General features: G+C 44.8%; 1 protein-coding gene across 1 annotated transcript in view; it reads right to left on the bottom strand.

The window, feature by feature from the left end:
* The window catches only part of PIGZ (phosphatidylinositol glycan anchor biosynthesis class Z), a 29,774-nt gene extending 5,340 nt beyond the window's left edge, over nt 1-24,434 (bottom strand). The window contains exons 1-5 of the mRNA XM_063107536.1: nt 24,254-24,434; nt 14,630-15,170; nt 14,241-14,494; nt 14,073-14,195; nt 779-988 (exon numbers count right to left, since the gene is read on the bottom strand). Of these exons, the coding sequence (XP_062963606.1) occupies nt 779-988; nt 14,073-14,195; nt 14,241-14,494; nt 14,630-15,170; nt 24,254-24,434 (1,309 nt within the window). The remainder of the gene's footprint in view (nt 1-778; nt 989-14,072; nt 14,196-14,240; nt 14,495-14,629; nt 15,171-24,253) is intronic.
* Nucleotides 24,435-26,042: the final 1,608 nt, after the last annotated feature.

The following is a 26,042-nucleotide window of genomic DNA, read 5'->3' as shown; positions in this document are numbered from 1 at the left end:
GGGCACTTGGTTAGATATAAAGACTACGTTTCTCAGCTTCCTTTGTAGCTAGGTGTGGTCATGTGATATGGTCTGACCAGTGGGATGGAAATGGGCAAAAAGTATGGGACTTTCTTTTTTCGGCAGCTGGCTGGTAGAGATCTGAACCCTTGACCGTGGTGTTACAACACTGTGCTCTAACCAACTGAGCTAACCAGCCAGTCCAAAAAAACATGTGACTTTCAAAATATGACCTTAAAGAGAGTAGAGCATGCTCAACTCCTCTGTTGGCCGGAAAGACGTGGTTTTAGACTTGATGGCTGGAGCTCAAGCAGCCATCTGAACCATGAGGAGAAAGCCGCATGCCCACAGCATCTAGACAGCATCAAGGCCCATGGCAACCATCCTCATGATGTGTCCTACACCTAGCACTGGGGAAGGACAACTCTAAAACTGTTCCCTTTGATGCTCCTAAAGTCTGAAATAAAATAAAATAAAATAGTTCTACTGAGAAGTCCAAAATGGCTTTCATTCTAAATGATCCGTACTGTTGTTCCAAGAAGGAAAACATCACTTTTATTACTATGATCCAGAAGATCAGTGTCACTACTCAGGAGGGAGATGTGAAGCCCCACGTCCAAGTTCTCATGCCAGAGGGGCTGTTGCTTTGCTTGCGGATACTGTTCATCTGCACAGACATTATTCTCCCCCCCCCAAACATTCAATCAGCCCCTCAACCAGACTTTGCTGCAACTTATCTTTGCTGCAACTATATCTATCCACATATGGGGAGCTTTACCTGCCATGACCTCGGGTGACTGGAAGAACTCATCAGGATGCACGTAGCCTGTCTGCGGAAGGAGACACCACAGCACTCGGAGCAGGCATAGGCTGCCCCAAAGCACCCTGGTTGCCATCTTCAGATCAAATTGTTGCCAAAACACTGGGCCAAGAGCCTGGAATACTTCCCAGCTGCTGTAGATACCACTCTGGAGCCACAGACCTGCAACTGCCGAGAATACATTGGCTAGTTATTTGTTTGTTTTTGTTTTACTTTTTTCTGTTAGTTATTATAGTGTAAGTTATATGTTCAACTGTTTGAACAAACTCAGAATGGATCTACATACAATAAAAATGTTGACGATAATAATAATAGCTTTTTACTATGTGCCCACTAAGTGCCAGGCACTTGTTTAACCCTTTTCATAGTCTGGGGCAGTGGATCTCATTATCCCCATTTTACAGATGGGGAAACTGAGGCCTCTGTTGAGTAATCTGGTTACTTGCTAATAATATTTGCTAAGAGTCTATGATGGCTAATTTTATGTGTCAACTTGACTGGACTTAGAGAGCTAGTAAAGCATTATTTCTGGGAGTGTCTATGAGGGTGTTTCAGAAAGAGATTAACACTTAAATCAGTAGATGGAGTTTAGAAGCTTACCCTCACCTATGAGGTGGGGCATCATCCAATCCACTGAGGGCATGAATAGAACAAAAAGTCAGAGGAAGGATGTATTTGCTCTTTCTTCTTGAGCTGGACATCCATCTTCTCCTGCCCTTGGACGTTGGAGCTCCTGGTTCTCAGGCCTTTACACTCTGGGAGTTACAGCAGCACCCCACCCCCACCCCCAGACCCAGGTTCTCAGGCCTTTGGACTAGGACTGAGTGTTACACCATTGGCTTCTCTGGTTCTCAGGCTTTGGACTCAGACTGAATTAAACCACTGGCATTCCTGATTCTCCAGTGTGCAGATGGCAAATTGTGGGCCTTCTCAGCCCCCATGGTTACATGAGCAAATTCCCATAATAAATAATAAAGCCAATTTCCTATTTGTTCTGTTTCTCCCAATAACCCAGTGTATAAGTATGACATTTGCTAACTATGAGTTTTGTTTTATTTTTTTTGGTGGCTGGCTGGTATGGAGATTTGAACCCTTGACCTTGGTGTTATCAACACTGTGCTCTAAAGAACTGAGTTAAATGGCCAGCCATCTAAATATGATACTTGCTAATATGACATTTTGCCAAGAGTCTAAATACAACAGTTGCTAAATATGACATTTGCAAGTAGGATGAAGTTACCCCACAAATCTGGGTTTCACAGCTCCATCTGATCACCAGCTCCTGTCTGCAGGTCAGCATGTCAGGCTGCTTCTTGCACATCTGAAAACTTGAGAACCTGAATGGATTCCACCCATTTCCCTGCAAAAATTAACTACACTCAACCCCATTGTCTCCAGCCACTCCCTCCAATTTTCACACATCCTAGAACCTGCCTTTTGGAAGGTAGTGGAAACTTATGTAACTCCCCACAAGGAGAATTCTGACTCCCTCAAGTCAAAGATCAGCAAGAATCTGAGCCTAAAATCAAGACCACATTGAGATACCATCTCACCCCAGTTACACTGGCCATTATTAAAAAGACTGAGAACAACAAATGCTGGCAAGGATGCGGGGAAAGGGGAACTCTTCTACACTGTTGGTGGGACTGTAAATTAGCACAGCCATTGTGGGAAACAGTATGGAGATTCCTCAAACAACTACAGATAGAACTACTATATGATCCAGCAATCTCACTACTAGAGATATATCCGAAGGAATAGAAATCATCATGTCAAAGGGCCACCTGCACTCCCATGTTCATTGCAGCTCTATTTATAACAACTGAAATATGGAACAAACCGAAATGTCCATCAACGGATGACTGGATAAGGAAAATGTGGTGTATATACATAATGGAATACTACTCAGCCATAAAAAAGAATGAAATTCTGCCATTTGCAGCAACATGGATGAATCTGGAGAAAATTATGTTAAGTGAAATAAGCCAGACAAGGAAAGAGAAATACCTCATGTTCTCACTCATAACTGGTGCTAGGAAGGGAGGGAGGGAGGGAGGGAGGAAGGAACCACAAAAATACGTTCAACTTTCAGAAGGAGAGAACAAATCTAATAGTACGACAGATAGAGGGGAGGAAAGGAGGGGATTGGGGAGTGATAGGTGGGTAAGGGGCATAAAGAAAAATCATGACTTGTAATAATGAAGATGCTAATAAAAAAAAAAAGAATCTAAGCCCATTCCGTGAAGGACCTATACAACAGTAACATCTCTGGTGAACAGAAAAACAAGTTTCACAACCTGTTTGTCACACCTCCAGAAATAGTGACTTTGCCCTGATTTCCTGACTTTGATATTTTATTTTTTACTGTAAAATTTAACTGTGCATATTTGTGGGATACAGTGTTTTGTTTCACTACAGGCAGATATTGTACAATGATCACTTAGGGTAGATAGCATGATATTTTTTTTAATTTGTATTTTTCTTTTTTAATTGGCACATTGTATCATACATATTTACAGGGTACAATTTGATGTTTTGATACATGTTGTATAATGATCAAATCAGGATAGGTAGTTCATCCATCACCTCATGCATTTATTATTTCTTTGTGGTGAGAACATTCAAAAGCCTCTCTCCTAGCAATTTTGTAATGTACTACCTTACTGTTAACCATCTGACTTTGATATTTTAAAACCTGACTTTAAATAGCTATTGCTGTCAGGTGTGATGTTGTAATGTCATATCAGAGGAGACAAGACAATGCGAAGCAACAGCACTGAGCCTGGTAGACACGGGTGAGGAGACTTTTGATGCTCACTGAAACCTCATAGAGCTTGAAAGTAGAGTTTTGCAGCCTCTGCTTAAACCTTCTGGCTGAATTGTACAAATTATTTTTCCAGAGCCAGTGAATATCCTGACTTTTAAAGGAGAGTTTTCAGATAAAGGATCGGGCCGACAACGTACACATATATCAAAACACCACATTGTACTCCGTAAATATATACAATTATCATTTGTCAATTAAAAGTAATTTTAAAAAAAGAAGGTGAGGTCAAACAGTGCTGGGATGCAAAGGCTGAATCAGAATGTTTCCTCATCAACAGCTGAGATGATGATACTGCAGCATGGGGTGTGGGTGGGGAGGGAGAGTATCTATCTTAGAGACACAAACCTTGGGGTCCTGCCGGCATGGTTCAAATCCGGATTCTGCCATTATCAGCTGTGTTAACTTCAGCAGATTGCTTATATCCCTAAACCCTGGGTTCCTCATCAACCATCAGATAACATCAACCTCATAGAGTTTAGAGAGCAATGCACAGAAGGCACTTAGTACGCAGAGCTTGCACGTATAAGTGAGCAGTGTGAGGTCACTGTTACTGCTTTTAGTTCAAGCACAAATAATAAAATCCGGGCTTCCCCTGACAATCTGGGAGATACTCAAAATCAACACTTCTACTGGCCACAGAAATAAACAGGATTTGGGTTAGCCCAATTATCTAGATACATTTATGCATATGTTTGAAGCTTTTCTCTAAGTACAGAAATTTTATTACATGATTAAGATAAAAATAAAATACCAAATTCATTATACTGATTGAGGACACAAACTGAGGCTGCCCTGCACTGATGTGAGTGGTTATAGATCACAGCCTGGGTATGAGTAGACTGTTATCCCTCTGCAGCAACAGAGGAAATTCAGTGAGAACATCTGTTTACTGCTCAGCATCTATTCCTCCGTTTCCAGGTAAAAGGACTCAGAATTTCCACTGAGAACTGCATTCCCCACCCCCACCACCAATGTTCAGCCATGTGCTTTGGGATTTGATCCCATCTCCAAATCCAGATTTACAGCCCGAATGGTTTAAGCCAAAAAGCCTTCTCTTCCCACAGGTCACACTAATTGTTTCAGGGTTGGGTACATGACTCAGGTGGCTCCAATCAGAGGAAGTAGGACAAATGCTGGTAAAGGTGGGTCAGCTTTCTCAAGGTCTCCAGTTCTATCCAGGTCTTCCCACACATCGCATTCCAACTTTCAGGATCCCACTCCTTCACAATCAGTGCCCCCACTTCGGCAGAAGACACCCCGAAAGACTGCAAATTCAATCTGTGGTGGAACTCAGTCACTGGCAAGATGATATTTCTGGCTTGGGGTTTTCAGCAATCTCAGCCCTCCAGCTAATGAAGATAAGTGTCTCTTTCAGGGCAGGCATAGAAGCTTTTAAGTGATTTTATGACCTGAGCTGAGAATTTGAAGCTCTGAGCTCATCATTTTCTTTCCCCATTTTGCTCAGCACATTTAGGAGCAGCCAGCTAGTCTCGCTGTACTCATTAGTTTGACTGAAATGTTCCAGGGTATTATATACATGGTCACTCGAACCTTGTCTGCAGGTTCCAACGGCGATATTTTGTGTACCTCTAATGGCACTTGATTCCATGGACTACCCGTGCTCTCTTTGACACTGGAAAGTCATCAGTGCCTTTAAGTCTCGTCAGACTAGAGAAGCAGTTCCAGAAAACCAAAATGTATTCAGAAAACTCATCTATAGATTCTGTTCCTCTAGAACCACTTTCAGCCCCCAAATCTGTTATGTATTAGGGTTCAAGCAGAGAAAGAGAGCCAGTAGCATATGAATGTTAAGAAGATTTATCCTAAGGAATTGGCTTATGCATTTGTGGGGGCTGGCAAGTCAGATATCTGTAGGGCAGGCCATCAGGAAGGGCAGGCTGTTTCTCCAAATATGATATTAACTGCATCCCATAGTTTCATCACCTTTTGGTTCTAAATATTTTCTAATTTCCATTGTAATTTCTTCTTCATTAATGCTTTATGGCCAAAGCATTTAATTTTTTTTCTTCACTGACCAGTACAGGGATTGAACCTCAGACCGTGGTGTTATCAGCACCGTGCCTAACCAACAGCTAACCAGCCAGCTCTGCATTTAATTTTCATTGGCTCGTTTTTGTAAACATTCCATGGATGCTTGAAAACACCATACATTCTATACTCATTGGATATAGAGTTCTACATACGTTCATTAGATCAAGATTGTTAATTGTGTTGTTCAAATTTTTGTATCCTTATTGATTTTCTATTGCTCATGTTATCAATAACAAAAATGGGTGTTGAAATAGCTCATGAGAGTGAACTTGTCTTATTCTCCTTGTAATTCTATCAATTTTAGCTCATTTTTGAAGCTATGTTATTATATTTTTAAAAGTTTAGAATTGTTGTACCTTATTGGGAAATTGAATATCTTATAGTTATATAGTTACCTTTTTTATCTCTAATAATATTTTTGCCCTAAGATATATTTTGTCTGATATTAATATAGCTATATAAGCTTTCTTTTATTTAGTATTTACCTGGTACCTCATTCTCCACCCTTTTACTTTCAACCTTTCTGCATATTCATGCTTTTATATGTCTCTTGTAAAGAGCTAGTAGATGGATTTTGTTTATCCCATCTGACGATATTTGTCTTTAAAATGCAGCTCTTGAAATATTTAAATTTAATGTACTGTAATTATTGATATATTTATTTATACCATCTTATTTTGTGTTTTCCTTTTTTCTTGTCTTTTCTGTTTTTCTGTCCTTTCTTGCCTTCTTTTAAATTAATCTTTTTTTCACACTGCTTTTTCTCTCTTTAACAATTTGGACTTGATTTCCATTGTTATATGATACAGTATATTATTGAATATTTTAATATTTATATATTATGTTCTGTATTTTTTTTCTTATGATGATTCTGGGTGCACATTTCTTTTTTCTTTTTTTCTGATTTGAACTAACTATTATTTTGTAAATGTAAATTTTACAAAACACTAAACAATTAATGATCACATCCTTTTGTTTGTCTGTAATGGATTTCCACCTTATGAAATGGCTCTGAGCACGCTTGAAGCCCTCAGGGTTTCGCTGGTGGCTTGCAGTAGTTATTGATACAGTGCCAGCCATGGCTAAAAACTAAGTCTTGCCTGTAAGGAGTGACAGCACATAGACGGGAGGAGCAGGCAGAACAAAACAAAGCCTTCTTCTGCACATTTCTTCTTAGGTATTGTAGTTGGATTTCTTTTGGCTTCTTGAACCTGTGGATTAGGGTCCTTTGTCATTTATGGAAAGTTATCAACCATTCTTTTTTTCAAATATTGTCTATTTACTCTCTCTCTAGAATTATGATTAAATGTATTATAGATCTTCTTGGTCATGTTCCATGTCTTTTAAACTTCTATTTTATATTTTCCATATCTTTATCTCTCTGGGCTATATTTTGGGTTAGTTCTGTTTTCCATGTCTCTAAGTATCCCCTCAGCTGTATCTAATCAGGTGTTAAACCTGTCAGCTGGGTTTTAAATTTCAATTATTATATTTTTCATTTCTAGGAATTGTTTGATTTTTTTTCCCACATCTGCTTGTTCTTTTGTCATATTTCCATGGCTCTCTTTCACTTATTAAATTATATCAAATATATTTGTTTGATATACTAGGTCTGATAATTCCAACATCTCAAGTTTGGGTCTGAATCTGCTGTCTTGTTTTTCTTGGTTCTCACTCATAGTGCCCTGTTTACTTTATATTTAATGAATTGTTTGTTTGTTTGTTTGTTTGTTTTGGTGGCTGGCTGGTATAGGGATCAGAACCCATGATCTTGGTGTTATAAGGCTGCACTCCAACCAAATGGGTCAGCCTATTAATGAATTATTTTATTTGGGGGCTGCTCATTTTCTTTGGAACATTACCTGTGGGACTTCTTTGAGGCAAGGGATGAAGGCAAATTTCTGAGTTCCACTGGTGTACTAGTCTGTTTCTGTTGCTTATAACAAAATACTGGAAACTGGGTGATTTATAAAGAAAACAAGATTTTTGCTTACAGTTTCTGAGGCTGGGAAGTCCAAAGTCCATCTGGTGGTGGCAACAGTGACCCAGGGGTCTCCCATTGCAAGATGGTGGAAGCAGAGAGAGCAGAGAGAGAGAAAGACAGACTCTCCTCTTCTTTTAAAGCCCTCAGAACCATGCCCCTGACCACCATTTTTAATCCATTCACTAGGGCATGGTCTTACAATCCAATCACTTCTTTAAGGCTCCACCTTTCAATGACCGTGATAGGATTTGCCACCCTCTTAACAGTCAAAATGGGGGCTAAGTTTCTAATACATAAAACTTGGGGGACACAATTCAAGCTTCAGTGAGTTTTGGGGGGACATAATTCAATCCACTACAATTGGAAAAGATTTGTACTTGATTCAGGTACCTGTAGGCCCTACAAGTCTGGGACCATTTTAAAGCAAATTATTGGCTCCAGGCTTTTTTGTTTTACCTTTGGGGAGGGAGTTAGTGCCCGGTCATGTGAATTCAGGCTGCGAACCTATGTGAGGACAGGCTCAGGGTAACAAATTCTCAAGGGAGATCCCCTTCCCACCCCGCCCCAGATTGATTAGCATCAGGATCCAAGAAAGGCAGTTTTCTTTGCAGTCCTCTGGGGATGGAAGAGTTTATTTCTAGGCCACCTTTATACTAAGAATGTAGCCCTCTGGAGTCCCAGCTTTGGGGGAATCAACTGTTAGGCCTCCTTTTTGGCCGGGCACTAGGCTTTATCTTCTATCCTGCTAGTCCTGAGGGGCTGCAAAAATCGATGCTCAGATTCACCCAGTCTAGCTTATGTTCTCGACTCCAGATCTGACTCCAGCACTTTGCACATCTCCTCAAGTCCCTGCCTTCCTGCCTGGGTATTACTTATTTTTTTATTCAGCACACATATTATTTTATCCACCATTTTAGTTATTTTCAGCCACTTATTCTTTTTATAATTTGAAGACGCCCACCCACTTGTGTCCTTTTTAACAACTTTCATTGCTTTTTTCTATTTATAAAAGTAATACAAGATTATTGAAGAAAGAGTAGAAAGTACAATAAGCAAAAAGGAGAAAAATAGATACTACACTCGGTTTCTATCACTCAGAATAACACTGTTAATATTTTGATAAATGATTTTCTTGGAAAATATAGGTTTATATTGTTGATTCTCATATACATATGCTTTGGCATAAGGATGGCATAAGAAACAGCCACGTTGCGAGATAAGACAGGATGAGCTGAGTTAATTTAAGCCCTGTTGAGTTATTTTCAAAGAAGTCAAATACTTAAGGGTTAGCCTTGGTCAGTGGATCTTTCTGGTCATGATTTGGGGGAGAGGGGACAGGAATCATGAGGGGACTGTTTTGTAATCATGTCCATCAGTGCTTTTTTAGGATCTGTCTCAAGATTATTATGCAGAACTTGGATGTCTCCACAATTGCTGAAGACATCTGTTGAAGGTGAGTGGGGATTTGGAGATGCCATGCCTAGACCTATGATGTAGGGGTCCAGAAGAACTGATGGTAGCCTGCTCCTCAGTGTGTGGAAGGCCGGGCTAGTCGGGATCATGACCTCAGCGTGAGACCTATGGAGCAGCCAGTCCCACGTGCATGTGGCCTGCAAGAGTATGGGTCTGCTGTCCGCCATCCCACCCTCTCCCACTCATATCCTGCCCTCTGTTTACTACGAACCCTGCCCAAGCCTGTACCATTGGCTGGGGCTGCTCCATCTCAGTGGTGTAGCCTTGTAACTGTGAAATTGAGTTTTGTCTCTGCAAGGACTGTCTGACAATTCCAGTGAGTATTTTCAACATTTCTAATATATTTTTAAAACAGGAAAGGGATTATACAATGTTTGCTTTATAATAAGATTTTGTTACTTATAAAAAAATACCATGACCATCTTTCCATATATCATGAGTATTCCCTCCCATCAGCAGCAAGCTCTGCAACCATCATGAACCCATCTCCTCCATTCTCTTCAGGTGACACCTTCCCTTCCACCTATAAACATGTTTGATTCTCTATCATTCTTAGAAAAACAACCAACCCAAACTCTCCCTTAAAACTGGATGTACTCTCTCTTTCCTATCTCTCTTTCCTCTTCCCCTCATAGGAATCCTCAAGCCATCTACGTTCACTGAATACAGTCCTCACCGTCCTACCCAACACTATCTGGCCTTTCCCACCACCACCGCGCTGACACCGCCTCCCACGAGCCTCCTTGGCATTCTTCTTGTTGAGCCCATTGGCCGCTTTAGGCCCCTGCGTTGCATGCCGTTTGATAACAGGGATCCCGTCCACTGTTCCCATATCCTCCTAGACTGTCCTACTGTATTGGAAAGGCTAGGAAACAAAAAACTACGGTTTGTAGATTCCCTGGAAGTTGGGTTATGCAAATTAGGTTTGTAGAATTTAAAAAACAAACATAAGACATATTTCTGCAGTTTTCATTGTTTTCTCCTGGCAAACAAAAATATGAAGACACAGGATTTTCCTGCAGCAGCTTTCTAGTATCCAGTCCCAGTTTTGGGGGCCTGTAGATACAATTGCAGTTATGGTGGCAAGGGTGCTGGTACTAAACTCAATTGAGTTCCGAATGGGTTTTATGCCTGCTGATTGTCACAGAAGTGGTAGCTTCTGTAGTGAGTTACTTCTGGCTGTTCAGAGAGTCTTTCCTGGAGGACCAAGAAGAGTCTATTTTTCAATGCACTTACTAATTTTTAGTACATATTTCTCTGTATCACATTCTTTTTCTGTTGGCTCCATTTCCTGTACTGAACCCTGACCATTTGGTATCAGAAGTGGCCATAGATAACAGGCCTTAAAGGATGAGAATATTCATTTGGTAAAAGAAAATAACTACCATTCTATCTTCTATGCCCAGAAAAAAAAAATTCACTCAAAAATGCAGGCAAAACAAAGATATATTCAGGGAAATCAAAACTGAAAGATCTTCATAAGCAGACCCCCAGAAGATTCTTTTTTTTTTTTTTAAAGATGACCGGTAAGGGGATCTTAACCCTTGACTTGGTGTTGTCAGCACCACACTCTCCCAAGTGAGGCAACCAGCCATCCCTATATAGGGATCCCAACCCATGGCCTTGGTGTTATCAGCACCACACTCTCCTGGGTGAGCCACGGGCCGGCCCTAACAAGGCTTTTTTGCCCAAGATAATGGCAGTAGTAAGTTGGTGAAACTAGAAGTTGGACCCGTATGTTGAACCCCAGAGCCCTGCTCCACTTCCGTTGGGCTTCTGCACCTGCCTTGAACACAGGGCGGCCAAAGAGAACTCATAATCTTTCCCATGCTCCAACCCTGCCCCATGTTCCCTACGGCAGTGAGGGAACTGTCAGAAACCTAGGGAGTATCTTCTTCACCGCTTCATTAAATGACACCCACTTTGCTTTCTAATCATTCCTTGAATCCAGCTCTTGTTCCCATCCTGCACTGTCACTATCTGAGGCCGGGTGTGCTGTGACTGGGGTACGTGTTGCCTGGGATTCCTCAGCCCTAAGGGTGGCTGTGCAAACAGCCCTTCCTTTATTACCCAGTGTGCCATTCCACAGGAATCATTTTCCATGTGTGCTATACTGTTGAGAAGCAAGACCTAGAGCAGACTGCACCCACCTCTCCGCTTTCCGTCTCCCACCTGCACCCATCCTCCTAACTGCAGCCAGAGAGACTGCATCACTCCCTGTGTGAAAACTCGGAGGGGTGCAGCCCCTCACCACCCTCAGCACCAAGTCCAAATTCCTGACTGTGGCTTCAGAGGCCCTCTAGGGCCCCCACGGTCCTTCCCAGCTTCCACTCTCACTTCCTTGTGTGTGGAACTTGGCGCTCCAGAAACATGGCGTTTTTCTGTAGTGTCCCCCTCTATTCTGCCATTTCTCACCTCAGTTTCTTTGCTCACATTGTTTTCTTTGCCCAGTGTACTTACACTACGGAGGTTAAAGGCAGCCGTGGCATCAAGTCCTTGCTCTGCCACTTGCTAATGGTGAAAGAGCACTTCATCTCTTTGAACTGCGATTGATCTCTCATCTGTAAAATGAGTACCTACCCCAGGGCTGTCGTAAAGGCGAAATGAAAAACAGTCGACTTAACAAGGGGTTGCTTTCATTATCCTGCTCATTATCCAGTTCTGCTTCAACTGCCCGGACCCCCAGGAAGCCGGCCCTCGTCCCGCTCCAGAAGGACCCTGTGCAAAGCTCTGCACCGCGCCAGGCATTGACAGTTGTCTCGTTACTTCTCTGCCCTGCCTGGCTGGGGTCCCCAGGGTTGGGGTCCATTCGGATCCACCTCAGCCCCTCGGGCCAGCTTGGACGGGCCCACCGCGGCCCATCTATCAAGGACAGAGCAGGAGGTCCCCCGGAGGCAGTGGCCATTGAACTAGCGCGGGAGCCCTGCGGCACCCCGGGCCGAGGCTCGGCTGGAGCAGCGGTCCTTGTGGCCACCGCTCGCTCCGCGTTCTGGGGGGGCGGAGCCAACGTAAGGGGCGTGGCATCTGTTCACCTAAACCCAATCAGGATGCGAGTCTGCTCGCTCATGCAAATGAAGGATCTGCCCGAGTGCCAGTCACGCGCGGGTCCCAATCCTGCATCTCCCGCAGCCCCCTGGGTATGGGTCTCCTGGAGGGCCGGGGGCGGGAGGCTTTAGAATAAAGGGACAGCTCCCAGGGTCGCGGAGACCGGACTGCGGGGCGGGAGCGGGCACTGATAACCACGGAGACGGGGCCTCGCGCACGCGTGTGCGGGGCAACGTGTGAGAGCAGGCCACGGGGAGACCATCGCGGTGGCAGGAGGACAGTCAAGCGGAAGCCAGTGCGCCGGGCGCGGGGGGAGGCAGGGGAACGGATCACATCCGAGGGGAAGGGAGGAAGGAAGAGACTGCTGGGCTCTGAGTCACTGGTCCGGCCGGCTGAGTCAGAGGGCCTGGGCCGGCTCGTGGTGCCCGTTTGTCCGGCGCTCCGTGGGTGCGCAGCACCGTGTCGGCTCTGGGGACAGCAGTGAACGAGCACGGCCCCGCGCGGCAGCCATCGCCGGTGGCTCATGCCAAGGAACGTCCCTACCTTCAAATGTAAACTTCTTCCTGACAAAGCTGCTGGGCCATTGTTTAGGGCGAGGGCGGCCGGCCCAAGGTTCGCCGTTCTCGGAATCCGTATTTGGAGCAGGTTTAAGACTGCGGGAGGAGATGACGGGCCCCTGCGCAGCAGCCAAAGGCTTCTTCTCCGGCGTTTCGCGCAAGGACCATGTCCAAGGCCCAGGTCTTTTCCTGTCTCCTGGGTCCATCCCAGGGATAGAGGGTGAGAGTGGTTCTCCCAAGTCCATTTTCCGTTTTCTTCCGCACCTTGACCCTGAGGGCTTCAGTAAGGCCTGCAGGGCGGTCCACCCTGAACTCGTTGAAGATCTGACACTAGCTGCCTCCTTCCTCCGGTTGCCCGAACGGACCCATGTTTAGTCTTCGACTAACAGAGAGGGCCACACACAGCGTTAACACCCATGAAGGACAGCGGGGGAGAGTAAAGCATGTGCATCAGCTGGCGCGCTTCCCCTAACCATCCGACCTAGCAGTTCGCGTCTGCAAAATGGGAACTCTGTTAGCTGGGAGATTCGAGGCGTTAATGACTGTGACTGTTGTTCCTGCTTTTCGGAGGCGAAGGTGTCTGGGGGTAAAGAATGACGTTTGAGAAGAAAGGGTGAGTGAGGGATGTCCTTCTTAAGGAAAGTAGCAACTATCCTTGCCACACTGTGCGTCCCACGCAAAGGTCACCAAGAATGCTGGGTGCTTACCCGCAGGGTCGCCTTTGCTCTTGTCCGTGCCCGCATGCGACCCCTGGACCAGGAGGTCATCCTGTCATCCTGGGAGGGCAGGCCTGGGCCGAAGTGCGCCCCCAAGGCCGGACGCAGAGATTCTTCACCGCTAAAATCAGCGGATCTATCTGCGCTCGCAGGCTTGGCGCTCAGCACTTGGCTGCATCTTTTGGTTTCAACCTCAGTAGCATTATAGTCCTATTTTTAGATGGGAAATTAGACTTAGTAAGGTTATGGAACCACCCAAGAACACCAGCCGGTAACCGGAGAGGATTCAAGCCTAGGCCTCTGTCTGGGCCCAAAGCCAGCGCTCTAAAGCGGAGGACACCCACGGCCTCCCTTCCGGGAAAACGTCGCCGCGAGCCGGCTGTCTCCCCGAGGACTGGGGCAGGTCAGTGCTCAGCGCCGGCGGACCCGGGTTCGGGGAAAGCTGTCTGCGAGAATGTGAGGGCCCACAGCTCCCCAGTCTCTCTCTGGCACCTACTAGGGTCTTGGCTGCAAGCAAAGGTAGAAATGGAGACCAATGACGCCTCCTTCGCCTCCCCCGCCCCGATCAGCTCTTTTGGGGTGTCTCGGGCCAACTCACCGGCGCGCTGCCTCTGGGCAGCACCTGCGGCGCGGGCGGCGTCCGGCGGAGCGAGAGCCAGCGCCCGGGGTGGGCCGGGGCGGCGGGACCAGAGGGCGGGCGTGGGGCGGGGGGTGGCTCGTCCTTACCGCGGCCGCCTCTCCGCTGCATCCAGGGAATTAGGCAAACCTCGCTGTGCCGCAGGCAGGGCGGAGGCGCTGCGGGTCGGAGAGGCTTGGGAGCGCGCGCGGGCGGGCGTGGTCATCGTATGCGTCCCCGTCCCCGCCCCGGCCTGTCCCCCGAGGTCCCGTGGCGAGCTGTGGCCACAGAGCGGGGACATGGGCCAGGTGTCCCTCGGGCCGTGGCATGCCTGGCGATGACCACTCTGCCCTGCCCGCGTTCGGACTAATTCCTCCAGCAGCCCCCGACTTGGCGAGCCACGCCTGGGGAACAGCCTTTTTAGCACGAGGGACAACTAAATACAACCATTTCTAGACCGTACTTCTTTGGTCATTCGAATGAGCATTTCTAAGTTTTGTGTGGGTGGGGAGTTCCCGCGTCAAGGTGACCTGCTGTACCGCGTGAAGGTCAGTGAGGACATGGGCGCCGCTGCAGGGCGTCCTGCGGGCCTGCGCGGACGCGGCGCCGGGGCAGGCTCCGTCTCACCCGGGGCGCTGCTCGCTCGGACAGCCGCCTCTGGCAGCGCACGGCATCCTGGAAACAGCCTAGCGGGGGTCCTGATGCCCCTTTCCGCATTCCGCTGGTGGGCGACGGGTGACTGAGCCAGGGTTGCCCCGCAGGCAGCCGGAGCTGGAGGGAGGTCACTGCGTTCACTGGGGCGCCAGGCCCCCGGGGGCTGCGGAGCGACGTGTGCGAGCGGGACGTCGGAGCTGGAGCCGGAGCCGGTGGCTCTGTCCCTGGAGGGCCGGGCGGAGAGCGCTGGCCGGCGCCACACAGTCTCCCGCAGGGCGGTGCCAGAACCACCCTCCTGTCCCTGGGCCGGGGAACGCCCTCCACCCGCGGGTTCCAGGCGCGCCCGCGGGGAGCCCGGCGCCGCCCGTGCCCCTCGGTCCCCGCCTAAGCCTGGACGGAGCTTGGGGCCGGCTAGCGCACTCGTTCCTGGCGAGGGAATGTTCCACTCAGCCTGCCCGGTGAGGCTGAACTGGCCTGGAGGAGAGCCTTCCTCCCTCTCTTCCGGTCAGATGCTTCTGGAAGTTCCTGAGCAGAATCCCTTCATCTGTGTTGTTCATGCTTCACAGCAACCGTCACAGAAATCGAAATAAAACAAAAACAAAAAACTGCTTTATTGAGGTGTTATTTGCATTCAATAAACACAAGAATTGTAAGTACTGTGTACAGTTCCCTGACTTTTGATAAATGAAAGCACCAGGCTACCCACCGCCCCAGCTGGAGAAGCACATTCCCATTCCCCCCAAGTTCTCTCCCGCCTCTTTGCAGTCAATCCTTCATCCCCCCACCCTGGCACTCACTGATTTCTTTTTTTTCTAAAAGATGACTGGTAAGGGGATCTTAACCCTTGACTTGGTGTTGTCAGCACCACGCTCTCCCAAGTGAGCTAACCAGTCATCCTATACAGGGATCCGAACCCGTGGCCTTGGTGTTATCAGCACCACACTCTCCCGAGTGAGCCACGGGCCGGCCCTGCACTCACTGATTTCTATCACTATGTCTGTCCCAGAATTTCACATACATACAAGCATACAGTGTGTGGTCTCTTGTGCCTAGCTTTTTTCACGTAGCACCACAGTGCTTCTGAGATTCATCCCGGTGGTGGTGGGTGCTGCATTTTTCTTCCAGTTTTGTCTTCAGGTCTCTCCGGAGAGTGCCTGTACACTAGCCCTGGCAGGACCCCAGGGGAGGTGGTGGTGCATGTTTGCACTGCGCCTTTCATGGAATACTTCTTTGTCCCAGTGACCGGCCCAATGCCTGAATGTCTGATCTGTGACCAGGCGTCCCTCTCACTGGAAATGAGAGCATTGTTTATGCCAGCAGATGCACTTATGGCTCTTTTCTGACCTGTTTCCAGTTTATTCCAACCAAGATAGCCACTCGCTAGGAAAGCCCTGACTAGGGAAAAAGTTAGGTTTGTGTTTCTCTGTCAGGTAAGACGCAGACGCCGTGCATTACTGACAGATCCACGAGAGATGAGGGGCACCGGCGAGGGCCATTGGGAAGGTCTCGAGTGCACAGCACTCAATCAGCAGACAGGGAGCCAGAGAGAGGCCGACCTGTGGCTCAGGCCTGTGTTGCGGTCCAAGGCATTACTCAAACAGCTTTCCCAAGGGGAGTTCCAACTGGGGAGTTTGTTTAGAGCAAGCAGACTTGAGTCCTGTGGGACCATGCGGTGACTTAGGAGTGGTCACTGTGGCATATGTCCGCAGTCCCTGCAGGGTGTGGGTTCAGTGGGGTGAGTCTGGTAGGTTGTATTTATGTGTCATAGGGAGGCAGTTACCCGGGGGCAGTTATATAGGGCCAGATATCAGGATGGACCACGTTGAGGAACGGGGAGGAGGCAGAGAGCTGGAAACTGTGTCAAAAGTGACGAAGCCCTGTCAAAATGGAAGCCACGGCCACATAAAACTACAAGTATTGTGATAATATAATGCATATATTTTGGTTTTCGTCCACAGTTCCTGGCTAGTTCTAACATTCTGCCACCATTCTGTCTTGGAGCTGGCCTTAAAGGAATTCTTTGACCTACCCTATCTGATTGTAGGTGATAAGACCCCATATCTGGGAGGAAGGAGCGTTGCACAGAGGCCTTGCTGGGTTTACCCACTCATATAGTGTTAGTGTCAGATCATATCCTTTTTGTCCAATCACATTTCTACAGAGTCGTCCATGCTTTAATCACGCCTACATAATGAAGCTTGCATAAAAACCCAAAAGCTCAGCGTTCGGGAAGCTTCTGGATAGCTGAACATGTGGAGGTTCCTAGAGGGAGGTGTGCCAGGGCAGGGGATGGAAGCCCCATACCTTTCCCTGACACCTCACCCTAAGCACATCTTTATCTGTATCCTTTGCAATATCCTTTATAATACATGGGTAAACATAATTAAGAGTTTCCCTGAGTTCTGTGAGCCACCCAGCAAATTAACCAAAGCCAAGGAGGGGGTTGTGGGAACCCTGATTGATAGCCAGTTGGTCAGAAGCACAGGTAAAACAACCTGGGGCTTGCATCTGGCATCTGAGGAGGGGGGCAGTCTCGTGGGACTTAGCCCCACTGTGAGATCTGACACTTCCCAGGTTAGTGTTGGAATTAAATTGGAGGACACCCAGCTGGTGTCAGCTGGAGAATTGCTTGCCTGGTTTCTTGGTGTGTGGGAAAGACCCCACACAGAAGTCTGTCTCCTGTGTTGATTTTTGCTGAGTAAGAGTTTAGGAAAAACACTTCAGCAGTTTGTGTTTTCTTCCACTTGAGTGCTTACTAGAGTATGTTTCAGTAGTTCCCTCCTTATCATTGGTGAGTAGTATTCCACTGTATGGATATACCACAAGCTGTTTATCCATTTGGATATTGGTGGATGAGTGTGGGGAGGCCCAGCTGGGCTGGTGAGGAGGCACACTCTCAGGACCCCAAAGGAATATATTTGGGTTCTTGTTAAACATTTGGATTGTTTCTAATTTTGGGATGTGAATAAAACTGATTTGAACATTCCTATAAAAGTCTTGTGTGTCTTGCTAAGGAGTGTGCACTTAACCCTGGGAGTGATGAGGGGCCACTGAGGTGCTTTAGTCAGGGGAATGACATAGTCAGATTTGCAGTTCAGAGTTTTTACTCTGGCTGCAGAGGAAGGACTGGAGGAGGTCAGAATGGAAACAGGCTGGCCGGTAAGGAGGCTGTCGCAGTACTGCATTTAAGAGGTGATGATGGGACGGGAACTTGCCTCTGTTTACCCTTTTTAAAAAAATCAAATTTTTTAAAATAATTGAAACATAGTTCATTGTACATATCTGTGGGGTGTAGCACTGAATATCAATACATGTGTACAATACATGAAGATTATACTTTTTTAAACATTGACTTTTGTGTCATGTTTAAGAATTACCTATTCAAAATAACTTTCCTGAAATTCAGTAGGTAGAAGCCATAGGACTTTGTCAGTGTTTGGGAAAGACTGAGCGCAGGATGTTCTGTCTGGGATCATGGTTCTCAGCCACCTTTCTGACTGGCCATCCTGGACCCCTCTGCCATCAGGGGACAGAGGGGAGGTCCAGGCTTCTGTGTTTTAAAACCTCTACAGCAGACTTTGATGTGCAGCCAGCGTTGAGAGACACTGGTCCAGAAGGATGGCAGGTCTCAGACTTGGGCAACTGAGTGAATGACAGGTCCAGTCCCTAGAGAGTGAATATAGGAGGTGGAGCAGATTTAAGGGGAAAACTTTCAGTTTGGTTTTAGTTACCTGGAGCTTTGAGGTGCCATTAGGAGATATCCATGGAGGTTTGCAGAAGAAAGTTGAACATGTGCGTTTGAAGTTCAGAGATAAAGCCTGGCTGGCCATCAGTACATGGAACCGGGGTTCTTAACCTGAGTCCATGAACCCAGGATATCATATGAACAATTTTGTGCATATACATATATGAACATTATTTTTCCTGGGACAAATAAAAGTTTCTAATTTCAAAAGGGCCCATGACTCCACAAAGGTTAAGAACCTCTGCTGAAGATGTGGTTAATTCATGGGAGAAAATAAGGTTACTGTGGAACCCTGCTGGGATGAGAAGAGATAGGGCTGACTTTCCCTTCTCTGGCTCTGCTGGAAGATGCCCCCTACCTCCCCTCAGGCCCCTGCCCCTAAGGATCTTCACCTCTCCAGTTGCCAGGACAACTCTTTGTCCTTCCTCAGGTTCCTTGTGTCTAGCTGAAGTCTTTCTTGCTTTAACTTACATTTTTACCAAAGTAATATGTGCACAATTTAAGAAGTTTAGATAGATACACAAAACTTAAAATGAGAAACAATAGTCCCTGGTAAAAGAGACTGCCCTAAGTGTGAAGATGTAATCAAGGCCTTTTCTGGTCAAAGTCCCTCTCCCCTTTCATCTTCCTCCTCCCCACGATCACCACTTGCAATCAGGAGCGGCACCCACAGTGTGCACAGACACTGTAGGAAACTGGAGGACACAAGCAGAGCCCACGCTGCAAGCCTCTTAGCTTCCTTCTTCCTCTGCTCTAGGCCCACATGGAGGGAGACAAAGTTTTCAGGTCATACCAGGCGCAGGAACAGCTGAAGTCCTGGTTCAGGTCCCTCTGTGGTTTTCCTAGGTCAGTCATAGCCACAGGGCTTCCAACCTCATCAAGGGGCTGGAAGGTGCTGGAGTGGGAGGTCAGAGCCTGGGTGATGGTCCTGGCTCTGCCACTGACTGGGCGTGTGAGCCCGAGCAAGCTGATGCCTCGCTGGGTGCTTCAGCCTCCCCATCTGTAACTCCACATTGTGACCTCTAGAAAGCCTCATGGCTCAGTGGCTTGGAGGCAAGTCACCTGATAGACCCCCGGCCCTCCCAGGCCAGGATGGCTCTGACAGTGTCCCATGGGCTGACACATCAGCAGAGAGGCTACTAGGGACCCCTCCTGACTCTGTGCCCTCTGGGGAGTCCACTACCCTGAGCCCAGCACAGGAGCCCTGTGGCGGGGAAGCGGGGGCCTGCCTCACCGTCCCCTCCGCCTGGCCAGCACAGCCTTTTAGGGAGGAAGTGGCCATGGCTGTGTGGAACAGGAGTGTTTGGACCTTACCATTTGGTTCAATGGACATTTTTATACCCAAAGAAGATTTGAATCAAAACATTTAATCTGATTTATGTAAGTACTGTTTAATTTTTAGACGGAGAATTTTCCCAAGTGAACTTCATGGAGCCAACAATGAATTACTAGATAAATGTCCTCTGTAGCACACTGTTTTCTTTTTTATTTTTATAAGTCTTTTAATACATTTTTAAAAATTATTGTTTATAGCCTGCCTTATGGTTTTGCTAACATCTTCTGTTCTTGATATGATAAGTGCTGAGGCGTTCAGGTGTGGCACTTAGATAAGTCTTGCCTGGGGACCTGCCAGGGTTTGGGTCTCCAGCTTGGGAGCCTCACTTCTCCCTAAAGTGAGAAGGGAAACTGCTGAATGTGGAGAGCATGACTCGGGGCCAGACTCTGAATTCAAACAGGGGCCTGCCTCCCTCTGCTGTGTGACCTAGCACTGCTCCGTAGATCACCTGAGCCTCGTTTTTCTCACCTCTAAAATGGGATAATAATTGTACCCACCTGCTTACCTCAGGAGAGCCGTTTTGTTATATAAGTATAGATAATTATTACCACCAACACAACAGCACTAAATAATCCCTCATGTGTGACTCATTCCCAGCATGTAGTAGGAGCTCCAGAATGTTATTCTGTTACTGTCACTGTCATCATTAATCAAACAAGCTCTGTTTTCTTGCTCTGACCACTGGGTGGCACCACAGATTTGGTTCTGTGACTACTGTATTTTCATCTCAAAGGCAGCTTTTGAGTTTGGTTGAATCATATAATGGTGCCTTTTATTTTTTAAGGTCAAAACCAGCAAATTATTGGCAATTTCATATGGTTCTACCAAATATTTGTGGTGCCCCCTGCCCTGGGCTGTTTCCGTTGGGCTTTAACTCAGCCGAACACTGACCCATTCTGTGGACTCACTGCCAGGGCTCCTTACCAGGCTGTAGGATTCTCTGTGTAGCCCAAACTACTGAGAGACCGAGGAAGCCAAGGCTGTGTCTAGCATGCGGATGGCCAGAGCCTGCTGGAGTCCCCCAGTAGCCAGCCAGGACTTGCTGCCAGAGACTTAGGGTCAAGGGCCCAACAAGCTGGGAAGAGAGAGCCAGAAAGACAGCATCAGGATTAAGGACAGAGGCTGGTGATACCAGGAATTTGATCTCTCCCTTTAAACTAGTGGAGATTCCCTTGCTGTACCAAGAAACAGTTTCTGAGAACCACATGACACATCATGCCTGGATGACCCTGACCTTCTGTCCCTTGCTTCTTGTCCTGCCATGAGCAGGGCTGGTTTTGGGCCCCCTGTGTTGTGAAAGACATTGAGAAACATAAGAAAGATCTCAGATCATTTACAGAAGTAACTGGTGACCTTAAGAGTGGAAGTGACTCACCTGAGGGTGGGTGGGGCCCCAAGCCCCATAGCTCCCCTGCCCCTGGCAGATCCTCAGGCAAAGAGCTTTGTCTGCCTAAAGCTAAGCAAAACTCCATATTTGTTATGGGAGAGGTTCTTTTGGATGCCCTGCCTGTGCCTCTCCAGCCAGAGTCCCAGAGTTTTTCATATGTAGACGAGCTTTCTTGTGTTGGAGAAAAAGGAGCACTCCATGAGCAGTTTTTCATATTTGTGCGTTTATTTAACATTCTTTTCAGAGACAAGGGCTCAGGTAATAAAGCTGTTTTTTTTAAGAATTCAAGGCAATTATAAAAAAACCTTTTATAAAAAAGGTTACCTTCAGAAATATAAGAATGGTTTATATTAGGAAATTTATCAACATAACTTACCATATTAATATATCGAAAGAGAAAAATGATATGATCATCCCCATAGACACTGAAAAATTCAACAGTTTATTCTTGATGAACATTCTTAATAAAATAGGGATAGGTGTATACTTCCCTAACATGATAAAATATATCTGTCTCAGTGCCAAAGCCAGCATCAGCTTAATGGGGACATGATAGAAGTTCTACCCAACTTGAAGTCAGGAACAAGAGAGACTTGTCCGTCTTCACATGTATTATTTAACATTTTCCTGGATGTATTAGCCAATATGATTCAACAAAAGATAGAACATAGAGATATACAAATCAGAAAGGAGGAAAAATAATTATTTCCAAATGGCATAATTTTATACCTGGAAAACCCAAAAGATTTGACTCAAAAAGTTTTACACACCAATTGCTGATGAAAATCAATAGGAGCTCACCTGCCTTGCTGGGGGGAATGCAACATGGTCCAGCCAGTTTGGAAGACAGTTTGGCAGTTCCTCACGAAACTAAACACTCTTGCCACACAAACCAGCAATCATGCTCCTTGGTATTTATCCAAATAAACTGAAAACTTACGTCCACACAAAAACCTGCACACAAACGTTTATAAAAACGTTACCCACAATTGCAAACTTGGTAGCAACCAAGATGTCTTTCAGGAGGTGAATGGATAAACTGTGGTACATCCAGACAACAGGATAGTATGGAGCACTAAAAAAAAAAAAAAAAAGAAAAGAAAAAGCTCTCAAGCCACAGAAAAACATGGAGGAATCTTTAGTGCGTATTATTAAGTGAAAGAAACCAATCTGAAAAGGCTTCATACTGTATAGTTCCAACTATATGACATTCTGGAAAAGGCAAAACTAGTGAAACGATAAAAAGATCAGTGGTTGCCAGGAGTTAGGAGGAAAGCGGATGCATAGGCAGAGCACAGAAGATTTTTATGGCAGTGAAACTCTCCCGTGTGATCCTACACTGTTGGATACATGTCATTACACATTTATCTAAACCCACACAATGTACAACACCAAGAGTGAATCATAACGTAAGAGTGATCCTAGTGTATCAACTAGGTTGATAATGATGTGTCAGTGTAAGGTCACTGGTTGTAACAATGTTCCACAGCGGTGCAGCACGGGCGGAGGCTGTGTATGTATGTGGGGAGGGGAGAAGTGGGACTCTCTGTACTTGCCACTCAGCTTTCCTGTGAACCTAAAACTGCTCTAAAAACACTGTTAGCTAAAACCAAGTACTACAAACAGGAAAATAATTCAATAAATTGTCTGATTTGAAATTAATATTCAGAAACTATAGACTTTACATGTACAAACAACTAGTTTGCAAAACTAATGGAAGAAAGTCCGTTTATAACAACCACAACAACAAAAGCAACAAATAATAACAACAAAATGAAACAATTCGAAATAAACTTATTGAGAAATATGCAATATATTTATGAATTAAACTTTAAAATCCTACTAAAGGATACAAAAGATGATCTGAATATATGGAAAGACATATCACATTTTTAGAAAGTCTGTTTAACCTAAGTTGATGTATAAATTTAATGAGTCCAATAAAAATACCAAGAGGATTTTGTTCTTTTAACCAAACAAGTAAAAATATCCAGGACGAATGAAAGGGACCAATATCCATCAACTTTTTTTTTTTTTTTTCTTAAAAGATGACCGGTAAGGGGATCTTAACCCTTGGCTTGGTGTTGTCAGCACCACGCTCAGCCAGTGAGCAAACTGGCCATCCCTGTATGGGATCTGAACCCATGGCCTTGGCATTATCAGCACCGCACTCACCCGAGTGAGCCACGGGCTGGCCCAATATCAACTATTAAACATCTTAACTTACAGAGCTATAATAATTAAACCAGCGTGGTACCAGCACAGGAACAGACAAATCAATGGAATAGAGGAGAAAGTGCAGATATCAATTCAAATACAAGGGAATTTAGTATCTGATAAAGTTGAAATTCCAAATTAGTGGAGAAAGCTGAACTATTTAATAAAAAACTGCTAGCAAATGGGACAGTCATCTGAAAAAAAAATAGTCATATCAATATCTCATACTTTATACCAAAATAATTCTCAGATGTACCAAATATGTAAATGTTAAAAAATGAAATCACGAAATACTGAAGAAGCAATGAAAGAATTAAAAAATAATTTTGGAGATGGAGAGGTACTTCTAAGTATGGCACAATATCCAGAAGCCTTAAAAGAAAAGGAGAAAATTTACTGTGTAAACAAATTCACTAAGGCAAAAGATATGATAATCAAAGACCAAGACAAAAAATTAGAAAAGAATAACTATAACCTATCAAGAGATTCATACTAAGAAAAATGCAAAAACTCACTGAGATACCATTTTTACCTATTGGTTCAGTAAAAATCATAAAGTCTGATAATAGGTTATCAGAGAGATGGGGAAAATTAGGTACGCATGTTGCTGGTGACTGTAAATTGGTACAACCTCTCAGTGGAACAATTTGATTATATCTATAAAATTACTATTATTTTAAAGACAATAGTGTTTGAGTTTATACATTATTTTCATTTATTTATTCAGCATTCCCTCTCTTATCTTGTGTCTTAGACTGCTTTTCTGGAATAAATTTTTCATTACTTTAGTGCAGCTTTCTTGATGATAAACTCCCAATTTTTACCATCTGCAATCTTGAAAGAGAGTTTCACAGGGTTCATAATTCCAGGTTCACAGTTATTTTCTATCGTCATTTGCAAGCTTATATTCACTTTCTTCTGACTTCGGTTGTTGTGGTTGAGGTCTGCTGCCTTTTTAACTATCAGTCCTTTGCAGGTGACTTGTCGTCCTTTTTCTCTGGCCATCCTTAAGATCTTATCTTTGCAGTATCATCAGTTTTACTGAGGTGTGTCGAGGTATGAATTTATATTTTTATATTGCTTGGTAACATTTTTTTTTCCTAGACATCTCATATCATGTTCTCTCTAGTTCTAAAAATTTTGTAGCCATTATCTCTTTAAATATTTTATTCCCTTCTTTCTCTCTATTCTACATTTTTGAGCAGCTGACTGCACATGCATGTGCAAACACACAATTAGCGCTTCCTTTATGTTTTTCCTCTACTTGTCTCAGTGCGGCTCCTTTGGTAGTTTATTAACTCTCAATTCCCCAGTTCTCTCTTCATCTGTGCCTAATTGATATTTTATTATAAGGGTTAGATTTTTCATTTCAAAAGTTTTTCTTTAATCTACCTCTTCATTCCTGATAATATTTTGTTGCCTGCTCACACATACATACATAAATGCATTTTTCACTCATTAATGTATTGTTGTTGTTGTATAGTCTCTAGTTTATTATGAAAATATTCTTCCAGTGCATATATACAAACCAAAAATATCAGTTTATTGGTCCTGCTCAGACACCACCCCTACAGGCACAACAACAATACGTTGACGTATTTATTAACTTTTATTTTGAAATAATTTTAGATCTGCGGAATAATTGTAAAGGTAGCACAGGTAGCACAGCTTCCCCTCATGTTAACGTCTTAGTAATCATGATATAGTAACTGAAACTAAGAAATTAACATTTGCACAACATTTTTAATTAAAGTGCAGATTTTATTCGGTTTTCACCAATTTTTCCGCTAATGCAACTTCTGTTCCAGGATCCCATCCAGGATACCACGATGTACTTAGTCATCATGACTCCTTAGATGCCTCCAATCAGTGGTGGTATCTCAGTGTTTCATGATCTTGACTTTTGAAGAATACTGATCAAATATTTCATAGAATATCTCTCAATTTGGGTTTGTCTGATGTCTTTTCTTGATCAGGCTGGGGTTATAGATTTTGGGGAGAATACTGCAGAGGTGGAGCTCTCTCCACATCACTTCATATCAGGAAGTGCATGATGTCAAGAAGATTATTATTGATGACATTAATCTCGTTCATATGGTTAAGGTGGGCTCTGTCAATCTTTCCGTCTCTAAAGTTGCTATTTCTCCTTTCCTGTAATCTGCTTGTTAGAAGCCAGTCTCTAAGTCTGGCCCACACTTGAGGTGAGAGTAGTTGAGCTCCTTATCCTGGAGGGAAGAAAATCAAAGAATTTGTGGATATATGTTAAAGCCATACAGTAATTAATAATACTTTGGAGGAAATACTTTGACTCCGTGCAAATATCCTGCTTCTTCTTAGAGTCTTGCTCATTAACTTTAGCATTTATTTGTAGATCTTTCCTGCAGGAATTGTTAATGTAGTATTCCAGTGGTGATTTTCTACTTTACTCATTCCTTCTACCTTTATTGTTTAAAATTCTTGGGCTGGCCGGTTAGCTCAGTTGGTTAGAGTGTGGTGTTATAACACCAAGGTCAAGGGTTCAGATCTCCATATTGGCCAGCTGTCAATAAAATAAAATAAAATAAAATAATAAAATAAAATAAAATAAAATAAAATTCTTCTGTGAGGAAGATT

This window comes from Cynocephalus volans, chromosome 1 (genome assembly GCF_027409185.1).
Source record: "Cynocephalus volans isolate mCynVol1 chromosome 1, mCynVol1.pri, whole genome shotgun sequence".
Lineage (NCBI taxonomy): Eukaryota > Metazoa > Chordata > Mammalia > Dermoptera > Cynocephalidae > Cynocephalus > Cynocephalus volans.
This window is presented reverse-complemented; position numbering and strand designations above follow the sequence as displayed.